The sequence below is a fragment of the Chelonia mydas genome, chromosome 7 (assembly GCF_015237465.2).
Source record: "Chelonia mydas isolate rCheMyd1 chromosome 7, rCheMyd1.pri.v2, whole genome shotgun sequence".
Taxonomy (NCBI): Eukaryota; Metazoa; Chordata; order Testudines; family Cheloniidae; genus Chelonia; species Chelonia mydas.
Window position 1 is genome coordinate 89,858,658 of NC_057853.1, and position 12,751 is coordinate 89,871,408.

Here is a 12,751-nt window from a genome sequence, read left to right on the forward strand (position 1 = left end):
GTTTTGTTCATTCCGGCACTGGCCACAGTCAGAAGACAGGATACTGAGCAAGATGGACCTTTGGTTGACCCAGTATGGCCATTCTTATTCAAAAATGGCTCTTTTTGCTTAAGGTATGTCTGCTGTACCATACTTACAACCTGAATCCTGCCTGAAATTTATTGTTTGGCAATATTCCATTGATTTTAAACCAGAATTCCAGGTGTGATTTCCTCCATTTAATACCCATTTTGGGGAGGTTTTACACTTTTTAGTAGCCTTTCTAGCTCCTCTGCAGCAATTATAATACACTACTGAATAAACTGCAAAGAACTGAAAGACTACAAAACTACAGGCTTCTAAAGAGAAAAGGATCATGTTAAAGCCATGGGCCAGATTCACCGGTGTGGTATGACCACTATGCATTGCACTACTGGCATAACTGGCCCATAGAGGGTCACCTTTGAAAGAGTGATCCTCAAGTGGCACAGAGTCAGCAAACTACATTCTCCCTCTGTATTATCAGAGCAGCAAGGAGAAAGGGGATGTGGCTGGGACACCCTTATGCTATATGTGGATGTCTGGCTGTGTCTTCAGCCCTGGGCCTTTTGCAACCCGCGACTGGGGTACCACCCCTTTCACAGAGCTGCTGTAGTATCAGTGAAGTGCAAAGGTTACTTTTAAGCTACCTTTGCATACAACCCCCTTACCTATGCTCTGTGCAGCTAAATTGGACTGCAGAATCAGGCTCTTTAGCTTTATGTAACATGGTACCCATAATAAATACCTTCTCAGAACACTAACAGTGAGGTTAAATTATGCCTCAATATTTTATACTGAAATATGCATGACAAATAAATCTAGTCAACTCATGTTCTATTTATAAAAATAGTAAAAAAAATATAGTTTTATCCCCCTAAAGTATGTACCGTCAGCTCCTGATGATCTCAAACAGCTTTATATACTGTGATCACTGTCACTTTCCCTTCTCACATTTACAGGACTAGGAAATCATGAGCAACTGCTGAACACATTGACAAGTTTCAGAGTAGCAGCCGTGTTAGTCTGTATCCGCAAAAAGAAAAGGAGGACTTGTGGCACCTTAGAGACTAACATTATTATTATTATGCTCAAATAAATGTATTAGTCTCTAAGGTGCCACAAGTCCTCCTTTTCTTTTTCCTGAATACATTGTAGATGACAAAGAAAAATACTAGTTCAGTGGTAATGAAAATTCTTTGAGCGCTAATCAATTTGAGAACAAACAGAACACAACCTTATACAGTATCAAAACATAGAAACAACCTTCATTTCAGAGTTTAGATGTCACCTGTCTGTTACATTTTGGAAAGGTAGACGTGTATCAGTAATGTACCCCACAAGCTACATTTACTCCATAGCTTTTCTGAAGCACCCAATTGTATTGGTTTTTTCCAACACAATGAGTCTGAATCAGCAGTAAATGTCAGCAGTTGTCTTCTGGCCCAAACAAGCCAAAAATAACTAGGGCCAGATCCTCATCTGTTGTAAATCACGGATTCACATCCACTGAGGATCTGGCCCCTGGAGTTCTAGAGAGGAGAAGGACCTCTCTGGGTTGGGTCTGGTTTGGATTTCAGGCAATGAGAATTTGCTTTGGCTGCTTTACATTTCAGTATGCCTGGTCCCATGCATAAAAACCCTGGAAGGACAAACCAAACACACTGGGCTCCAGAGCCCAGCTGGGATGGCAGTCACAGACTCCCTTCCCATCTGCTCACAAAAGGGATCAGCAATAGGGAATAATACCTGAACTGGAACTCTATCCCCTAGAAATCCAGTTTCCAGGGACCTTTGAAGTGGGAGAGGGCAAACATCTTGTAGCAGGTTTGGGAACAGAGCTGTAAGAATCGTATTTCTCATAAAGCTGAATGCTAGTTATGTACAAAATTTAGGCACACTGTAAAATTAAAGCTGCTTCAGAGATACTTTGAAATAATGTTCTATATAGTCTAAAACACAACTCTCCCACAGAATTCCTTAACAATGACATTGGCATTTTCAGTGACAGTGACTTTCAAACATTTGGCAACGGCCAATAAGTTTGGAACATTTTTTTGCTGGTCAGTCCACTGATAAACAAAACAGAGTGCATCATTGAAAAGCTTATTTCATCAGCCCTGTTTTTAAAACAGTTTTCAACCTAAGTTCCGTTGTTCAGTTTTGCTTTGTGATGGTCACGTAAATCCATAGAATCATAGAATAACAGGGTTGGAAGGGACCTCAGGAGGTCATCTAGTCCAAACCCCTGCTCAAAGCAGGACCAATCCCCAGTTTTTGCTCCAGATCCCTAAATGGCCGCCTCAAGGATTGAACTCACAACTCTGGGTTTAGCAGGCCAATGCTCCACCCACTGAGCTATCCCTTCCCCCACTGATTATGATCAATTACCTCAGTAGATTCATCGTGTTATCTCTGGAGCCAGCATTACTGACTCAGAAAATATCCTGCATATGTTAACTGAAGAACTTTCCTCATTTGTATCTAACTTTGCTTTAGAGCTGTATAAACCACAGTTTTTACCCTAATAAAATATGAGAGAAAAATCTAGTTGAAAGATGTCTTGTTTCTTTCATTGTATTGGGAAAATATATCTTCAAGAGTGTAGCATATGCAGTCACATCTCTCTTAGCCATGGCTGTGCTGCATACCAAAGCTTGATGGCACTTGTCATCTATTTGCCTCAGTGGCCAATATTTCTACATCCTTTTGGTCTAAATCTCCAGACACAGAATAAGCTGTTGCTCCATTTGTCCAGATCTGCTGTTTTGTGTCAGTATCTCTGGTAAGAGACCTCAGCTGTGTCCTTTTGATTTTCTTTGCTAGTCTAGCAAAGCACAGTAACATTGAACTGAATATCATGGAAAATCCACACAGAATGAATGATGCAGTGTAGCTGCCGGTTGTATCCACCAGCCAACCTATTGGAAAACAAATAATTGTTAAGGTATTTAATACTTTACAAACTCCTTGTACAGTACCGCATTCGTACTGCAGTTCTATCACATACACCAGTGACTAAGTGACAAGCATATATAGCTGACACATCAGTTAAAATACATTTTGTCTCCAGGGAAAGAAAACAAATATCTTGCATAATGATCTCATCACACTTAGCTCAAGTTTTTAGAAGCTTTTGTTCAGAACATAACCCCATCACAAAAGGACACTGTAGTTTTCCCTACAATCCTATACAAACATCCTCTAAAAGCATTGATTTAGCTGACAGTCTGCAAATGCGCTCAGAGCCATCATGGGAGTAAATGCTATTCTGTGCATGAGTTCCCCATCCAGAAACTTTGCCTGCGTTTGTGTATCACTTGAAATGTTCAATTAATATTTTTGCTGTGACAAATCAAATTAAAAAGCATCAAAAGCAGAGCTGAGTTTGAACTTGGAGTAAACAGCAAATACAAACTGAAAGACACATACTGTACTATGTACGAAGACTGTATTATGGCTGTTCAAGAAAGGTGATATGAATCGCTGATCTTCCCACATCACTCAAAATGGATATAAATCCTTTCTGTGGAATGATCAGAACAGCATTGTCCTAATCACTACTTCATTTTTCAAGCCAGAAATTTAAACTAAACTGGCAAGAATCATGGGGTTCAGATATCATGGTGATGATGATGGCTACTTAAGAACCTGAATAGAATTGAATAGACTATTGCCAGCCCACACTAAAGAAATTCAACAGTAAAACCCCACTGCCTAATCCATGACACATTTCTGAAATGGATGGGTAAAGCTCTCTGGATCCTAAAGTCTATAAAAGAACATCCTTTGATTAAAACTCAAGGGTTATTTAATTTCACAGCAAAAGATACATTTTTGCACTTTTTATATTGCTGAACTACATGAAACAATTAAATAACAATGTGCTGCATTATATCATTGTATGCCCCTGAATTTCAGTTTGTTTTTAGTGTGCAGAATTCACTCCATCAAAATAGGGCTTAAGTGGGACCCAAGTGGTGTGTAGGTCATGCATTGGCCCTCTGCTCAGGGCTCAAGTAGACTCAAATGCTATTTGTTTATTTTCCTTTCTCTTTTCCATCACTTAGTGCTAAGGCCCACATGAATTTTACATAGAATTTAGAAAACAACTAATCCACAGGGATCGTTTCCTCACCAACACAATGAAAACATCAGAGAGAGTTTACTTTGATCAGTCACAAGGGAAGAACACATTGGGACTGTTAATAATATTTGAAAATGTTATAAAAATACACAAACTGAAAAGCTCTTAACTACCATGGGCGGTACATACCATAGGCTGGGGAAGACTATGCCTCCCCAAACAGCCCGCCCATGTCCGCCCTCAGGCCCCCTTCTGCTTGCTGCTAGTTGGCCCTAGCCCAGGCAGGCTGCTCCTCTTCCAGGAAGCTGGCTGTGGCTAGGGCAGCCAACCTGTGGCCAGGATTCGGGGGTGGCTGGGGCCACCCAGCTTGGGGGGACCCCCAGCTCTGGAGCTGCACTGCCCGGCGCTCCAGGGCTGGGGGTGCTTGTCAGCACTCCGGGCAGAGGGGGAGCACATGCTACCCACCCAGCGCTCTGGAGCTGGAGGCACTCAGGCAGCCGGGACTTGGGGGGAGGTTCTGGGCTTCGGCGGGGGTAGGACAGGTGGGGTCTCAGACAGAACGGCTGGGCTGGGCCAGGGGCTAGCCTCCCTGAACCCATGGCTCACCCACCGCCCATGTTAACTACTAATCTCCCCTATTCTCTTCTGGCTTTGTCACCTCCTTACCAATATTGGAGGAGGACTTTTGTTTTTAATATGGGCCAGATGCTCTCATCTGCTCCAAGTGTTTTCTTTTCTCACCAAAATTTGTCATGGGCATCTGTATGGTGGGAGGGTCCCGGAGCTTGGGCTGCAGCCTGAGTCTAAACATCTATAGAGCAATTAAATAGTCCCTTAGTCTGAGTCCCACAAGCCCAAATCAGCTGGCATGTGTAGAGGGCTATGTTGCCAGGCCTGAGAAGGGGATGCACCCTGCATGGATGCCCTGACCTCCACAGGATTCATATCAGGATTGTCTGTGGCTCTTCATGCCATTTGGGTGAATGTGATCATGAAATAATGGATTACATGATTCTAAGGAAAGGAAGGAGGGAGAGCAGAAGAATAAGGACAATGGACTTCACAAAAGCAGACTTTAACAAACTCAGAGAACTGATAGGTAAGGTCCCATGGGAAGAAAATCTAAGAGGAAAAGGAGTTCTGGAAATCTGGCAGTTTCTCAAAGAATTAATATTAAAGGCACAATAGCTAACTATCCCAATGCAAAGGAAAGACAGAAAGAGGCCAATATGGTTCTATCAGGAGCTCTTCAGTGACCTGAATATCAACTAGGTATCCTACTAAAAGTGGAAACATAGACAACTTGCTAAGGAGGGATACAAAAGAATAGCAAAGGCATGTAGGGACTATATCAGAAAAGCTAAGGCACAAAATGAGTTATATCTAGCAAGGGACATAAAAGGCAATAGAAAGAGGTTCTATAATATATTAGGAACAAGAAAAAGATGAAAGAAAGTGTAGGTTCTCTACTTAATGGGGAAGGTGAGCTAATAATAGATGACTTCAAGAAGGCTGATATGTTTAATGCATATCTTGCTTCAATCTTCACTAAAAAGGCAAACTGTGACCAGATACTTACCACAATAAATATTAACAAACAGGTGGAAGGAACACAAAGCAAAACAGGAAAAGATCAGGTTAAAGAAGATTTAGATTTAAATTTGGCTAAATGTAAACGAATACATCTAGGAACAAAGAATTTAGGCCATACTTACACGATGGGGGAGTCTATCCTGGGAAACTGTGACTCTGAAAAAAAATTAGGGCTCATGGTAGATAATCAGCTGAACATGAACTCCCTGAGTGATGTTGTAACGAAAAGGGCTAATGCAATCCTTGGATGCAGAAACAGACGAATCTCGAGTAGTAGTGAAGAGGTTTTTTTACCTCTGTATTTGGCACTGGTGTGACCACAGCTGGAATATTGTGTCCAATTCTGGTGTCCACAATTCAAGAAAGATATTGATAAATTGGAGAGGGATCAGAGAAGAGCCATGAGAATGATTAACAGATTAGAAAACTTGCTTTATAGAGACAGATTCAAGAAGCTCTATCTATTTAGTTTAACAAAGAGAAGGTTAAGGGTTGACTTGATTACAGTTTACAAGTATCAGAGTAGCAGCCGTGTTAGTCTGTATTCGCAAAAAGAAAAGGAGTACTAGTGGCACCTTAGAGACTAACCAATTTATTTGAGCATAAGCTTTCGTGAGCTACAGCTCACTTCATCGGAATGAATCTGATGAAGTGAGCTGTAGCTCACGAAAGCTTATGCTCAAATAAATTGGTTAGTCTCTAAGATGCCATTAGTACTCCTTTTCAGTTTACAAGTACTTACACATGGAGACAAATTTTTGATAATGGGTTCTTCAGTCCAAGAGAAAAAAATATAACAGGATCCAATGGCTGGAAGCTGACATTAGACATAATCAGACAGGAAATAATTTTTTTATGGTAAGGGTAATTAATCACTGGAACAATTTATTAAGTGTTGTGGCAGATTCTCCACCATTGGCAATTTTAAAATCAAGATTGGATGTTTTTTCTAAAAGATATGGTCTAGGAATTATTTTGGGGAAATTCTATGGTTTGTGTTATACAGGAAGTCAGACTAGATAATTATAATGATCCCTTCTGGCCTTGGAATCTATGAATCTAGATAAATTAGATATATTCAAGTTAGCAGGGCCTGATGAAATTCATCATAGGGTACTTAAGGAACCATCTGAAACAATCTCAGAACCATTAGCAATTACCTTTGAGAACTCATGGAGGATGGGTGAGGTCACAGAAGACTGGAGAAGGGCAAACATAGTACCTATCTTTTAAAAAGGGGAACAAAGAGGACCTGGGGAATTATAGGTACCCAGAAATACACTAGAACAAATTATGAAACAATCAATTTGCAAGCACCTAGAAGATAACAGGATTATAAGGAATAGCCAACATGAATTTGTCAAGAATAAATCATGCCAAATCAATCTAATTTCCTTCTTTGACGGGGCTAATGGCCTAGTGGATGGGGGGAAGCTGTAGGTGTGATATATGTTGATTTTAGCACGACTTTTGACATAGTCCCACATGACATTCTCATAAGCACACTAGGGATATGTGGTCTAGATTAAATTACTATAAAGTGGGTGCAAAACTGGTTGAAAGACAGTAATCAAAGAGTAGTTATAAATGGTTCTTGTCAAACTAGTGGGGGTCCTTGTCCTGTGTCCAATACTATTAAATATTTTCATTAATGACATGGATAATAGAGTGGAGAGTATGCTTATAAAATTTGCAGATGACACCAAGCTGGAAGGGGCTGCAAGCAAGGACAGGACTAGAATTTGAAACTACTTTGATAGGTCTGATTTCAACAAGATTAAAGTCAATAAAGACAAGTGCAAAGTACTACATTTAAGAAGGCAAAATCAAAGGCACAGGTACAAAATAGGGAATAACTAGCTAGGCACTAATACTGCTGGAAAGGATTTGAGGGTTACAGTGGATGACAAATTGAATGAGAGTGAACAATGTTTTGCATTTGTGAAAAAGGCTAATATGATCCTGGGGTGTATTAACAGGAGTGTTGTATGTAAGACACAGGAGGTAAATGTCCTGCTCTATTGAGCACTGGTAAGCCCTCAGCTGGAGTACTGTGTCCAGCCGGGTGCCACACTATAAGAAAGATGTGGAGAAATTGGAGTAAGTCCAGAGGTGAGCAACAAAAATGATAAAAGTTTTAAAAAACTAGACCTGCGAGGAAAGGTTAAAAAAACTGGGCATGTTTAGTTTTGAGGGGGAAAAAAAGACGGGGGGTGTTCCTGATACCAGTCCTCAAATATGTTAAGGGCCTTTATAAAGAGGCCAGTGATCAATTGCTCTCCATGTCCACTGAGGGTAGGACCAAAAGTAATGGGCTGAATCTGCAGCAAGGGAGATTTAGGTTAGAGATTAGGAAAACATTTCTAACTATATGGATAGCTAAGCACTGGAAAAGGATTCCAAGGGAGGCTGTGAAATAATCCTCATGACTGGAGGTTTTAAGAACAGGTTGGTCAAACACCTGTCAGGGATGATCTAGGTTTATATGGTCCTCAGCACAGGGGGCTGGACTAGATGACCTCGGGAGGTCCCTTCCAACCCTACATTTCTATGATTTTAGGCTCTTTTATTTTCATCCTTTAATGTGTTTTTCCACAAAAGTGAGTAATTTTGATGGCTAGAAGTTAGAGATGGGCAACATTTTCCAGAACTTGATTTTTCAATGACATTTTCCATCAGTGTTTGAAATTTCTATGAAATATATAGAACAAAATTTCTGCACAAAATTACTTCCCATGTCTGACCAGGTCTAGATAAATAATAAATCGTTCTGCTTTCATCAGATGGTAAAGCTGGATTAACAGTATGAACAGGACAGTAGAGTCATCTGTGAACTGACCTGCAACGGGTGGACTCACTAGATAAGGGAGTGCATGAAGAAAATAAACTACTCCTAGGGCTGATGATAAGGAAGCAGTTCCCACTACATCTGCTGTTACGACAGGGATCATTGTAACGTAGGCTCCATCAAAATACCCAAAGGTAAATGAGAATGGCACAAGCATGGGGAAACTTTGGAGAACGGGAAGGAAGAGACAACAGAGGCCATCCATTCCCACAGCAAAGAGGTAGCAAAAATAGCGGTACTTCTTCAGACACCTGTGGATTTTAAAAAGAGGAAGGATAAGTCAATCATGTGTACTTCCTCTTTGTTTCTGTTCACTTCCAGACCTATTAGTTTACCATATGCAATTAACATACGGTTGTGGCCTGGGATATTCTCTGTTTTAACCTGTTCCCTGTCTTTTCTATGCTGCACAGTTTTAATGTCCAGCTTAACAAACAGCTTTCCAAGTGCAAAACCCAGCCAGTGATGGCTCTAACACTCTGCTGGACTGACAAACCTGGAGAGTGAAGTTCTCTATCTATCCATAAAACACACATTAGGGACAGCAGTGCAAGCTTCCCTACGCTATGAATGTGCCTCAGTTTTCTTGGGGACCACCCTTGATGGGGTGAGGGTAGTTCAACCTCCAGGCCCATTCAACCCTTGGTCTTGGTTTTAAAACTTTGTCTGAATAACATATACTCTTCTGTATTTATACCTAAGCTCACTATAACTGTTCCTAATATTTTGCAGAAATAAGACAAATGATCTTATTCCCTCTTCTCACTTTTACTGGTATAAATCAGGACTGATGCAATGGAATTAAAAGTGGTGTAAGTGAGAGAAGAATCAAAGCCACAATTCGCATTGACTCAAATATCCAGTGCACTGAATAAGTATGACAACTGAAAGAATAAGTATGTCGACCTTTAGAATAGCCTACTGCCACACCCACCTGATCTTCATCACCAGTGTTATAGAGATTGCATACAACAAAATGTCACAATGGAGTAAAGGTAGCAAAACACGGCTAAGCACTAAAACATCTGGAAATGCAGAAGTTAGAAGTCACATAAAACCTTAATTCTGCCCTTTTGTGTTTATGCATTACAATACAGTGCCAGATCCTTCATCCCTTTTGTGCCACGACAGCAGCACAAATGAGACAGAAAGGCAGAAGTAGTAGACTCACATCCTCTACTGATCAGGTACAAAGGGTAAAGCTTAATATACACTGAACAGTGAGTTACTTTTACACTACAGACAATGGCAACTTTGGGCAAATGTTATTCCTTTCTAAAAATGAAAATTAAAAGTATAAGTTAACTCAAAGATGAAAACTAAGGTAAAAAATTAGCATTTCTGAAAGTTGTATAAATACCATAAATTGAGCTGATCTATTGGAAAAACACTACAAGCCATTGTAATGTCCTCAAAATGTACATTAGCAAGCATTACACCTGGCTATCCCACATGCAAAGGCTTATAACTAGTTTGTGGTCTGTCATTACCTTCTGTCTGTCAACCATCCAAAGGTGATATTACCAACGATATCGATGACACCAAGTATGGACATAAGGAAGGCAGCCTGCTGATGATTCACACCAACGCTCAAAGCATAAGGCACTAGGTAGACAAAAAGAGGGCTACAGCCATATGCCATAAATAAAACAGACACTGCTAGCATCATGAAGTCTGGCATCAGTAAGAAGTTGTATTCTTGCCAGGAGCAACAGCACAGACATTCATGGGACCATGGTTTGATTAAAGGTGAACAGATGGACAATTGCTTTAAATCTTGCTTCTGTGCTTCTGAGACATACTCCTGTTCAAGAAACTCAGGAGGGTGTTTATGGTTCTCCTTAAGAGTAATAGGCCTCATCAGGGCACCACAGACACAGAGATTTAAAACAAAACCACCCAGGATGAGTAAGGCTCCACGCCAAGAAAATTGTTCAATCAAGAGTTGGACCACAGGGGCCAGAATGAAGGTACCGATTCCACTCCCTGACATGGCTATCCCATAAGCCAGTGCTTTCTTTTTGTTGAAATATTTTCCCACCATTGCTATGGCTGGAGAATAACAAAGTGCAAATCCAAGTCCTAGGGAAAAAAGCAGAATGAAGGTTGTTTAATACTGAATACAAGTAACAGGATACATTAAATTAAACCAAGTAACCTACTCCGATCAGCATGAATAATCAAGAGGCCCTTTGTGGATTATCACATTTTGCAATTCAGTGAATATGGGATAAAAACATGAAGAAAAAAACAGAGATACTGAGTCAAACAAATATAGTTGAACCTCACTAATCTGTACTAATGCAGAGGCTCAGTGAGGATTGATGAGCTTTGTGTATGAACATGTACTCAGACTAGATAGGAGCACAGCATCATTGGCCAGTTATTAGTAGTCTGGCCCTGTACCCAGGCATCGCTGAGTGCCAGGGGACGGAGCGAGCTCCCATTTAGATAGCGGGATCATTGCATCAGGCACATTGGTCCTAAGATCATTGCTCAGTGTTACACTCAGCTACAAACCCAAATATCTATTTTCAGGGCAGATTTGTGTGTTTGCAGATCTCTGAATGGTGGCATAGAGAATTTCTCTCTACTGTAAAATGTTCTACGGGAAACTTTCTTTGATAAGACGAAGAAATTCTGCATTTGAACTGGCTGGAGCTCTGTGCAGTTTTAAATCCCCTGGGAAAGTCCTTATTCAAGGTGCTGTGACCACTTTCAGAACCGAGGTTAAAAAGGCTCGGAACAAGATGCCTTTCCTATTTAGTAGATTAATTAGATTCATCTAGGCAGGGAACAATTTCATGGATTTTGCTACAGAGCTTCAAGGACTGATGCACAAGAATCAGACATTAGCATCAGTGCTGGCATTTGATTTCTGAATCAGACACAGAAATTTATTCCAGACTGGCATTTTGAAATAAATTGCACCCTCAGTTACACAGGTACCTCTCCCATTGCCTTTGGCAGAAAGCACTAGCTTGGGAGAGTCTCAGGATGTAGCAGGCTATCAGTGTTGGCCTGAAACACTCCATCCTGCTAACAGGTGCTGACTCTGCTGGGAGAGGGCTGAATGGATTAAATTGACACACTGAGACCAGCAGCTTGTTACCTCACCCAGACAAAAAAGAGATGAAGAGTATCTAGCATGTCTTGAGGCAGGACCTGTGGCTTTTGGGGGGAAGGTTTAAATTGAACTTTATGTTCTCTTATTGTTTATTTCTTTGTGAACAAAGCCAAACCCCAGGAAGGGCAGTGAATTTTGACACTACAAAGCTAGTGTTGTTCTCAACTGCCCTCTAGATTACAGGTCAGCTCACTGCATCAGTACTACCAGCCTTTTACTATTAGTTCATTTCTTCCCTACTCACTCCCTGCAAACTAAATTCACTGCTTGTGAAATGGACTGTCTACAACTTAATGTACAATGCTTCATTGCTTCTCTTCCTCAATATTCATAACAGCTGTCATAAAGGAAGCCTCAGGGGCAGTAGCAGGGTATGTGACATGGTGCTGTGTGTTACAAGGGACCTTTTTATTTGTTACGAACACATTGGACAAAGATTAACATTGTAATGCAGGAGCAACACACACTGTAACAAGGAATTTTTTTTTCTTAGCAAATAAGCTGTTGGCAGCACACAAAGTATAGTAATTCTACCAACTTGCTACTCAACGGCAGGGGACCAAGTACAAGGCTTATATCACCGTGGCTACCGCGGCAGTTTTAATGAGGCAGGAATTTCAGTATAACTATTGCAACCTCTCCCTCTTTTTAGTGTACAAGCAACTATAAAAAAACAGGACAGACTGAGAGTATTCTTTTAACACAGTGGCTGAATTCAAAGGGAGGATGCATTAGGATAATGCATTCAACAGAGGATTTGTGCTTATAAACTGAATGTAGAGCAGGCAGAAATAAGCCATGCAATGGTGACTTAAGAAACCGATACAATGACTCTCTCAAAGCTTTGTGTGTCTTGACCAATAATTTATATTACAACAAAACTCCAAAAGCATTAAACCAAAAGGAACCCTGTCAGCCAGTAACCTACCAACAAACAATCCTCTTTCCCACCCTCTTATCATCTGGGAAGTTTACCCTCAGCCACACAACTGTTGAACAGATGACTTTTGCTGTTTGCTAGGCAGGTCACCAAAACTGGGGCTATTTCAGATCAGGAGCCAATACCAGAGGCCTGGAG

General features: G+C 40.8%; 1 protein-coding gene across 6 annotated transcripts in view; it reads right to left on the reverse strand.

The window, feature by feature from the left end:
• Positions 1-239: 239 nt before the first annotated feature.
• Positions 240-12,751, reverse strand: part of SLC16A12 (solute carrier family 16 member 12) — a 67,304-nt gene continuing 54,792 nt past the window's right edge. For 5 of the 6 annotated variants that reach the window (XM_043552330.1, XM_043552328.1, XM_043552329.1 and 2 more), the window contains 3 exons: positions 10,037-10,628; positions 8,538-8,797; positions 240-2,939 (listed from right to left, as the gene is read on the reverse strand). In XM_043552330.1, the coding sequence (XP_043408265.1) occupies positions 2,689-2,939; positions 8,538-8,797; positions 10,037-10,628 (1,103 nt within the window). In that variant the 3' untranslated portion in view covers positions 240-2,688. Of the gene's footprint in view, positions 2,940-8,257; positions 8,798-10,036; positions 10,629-12,751 lie in introns of those variants that run through there. The other variant, XM_043552332.1, reaches the window with a different exon arrangement.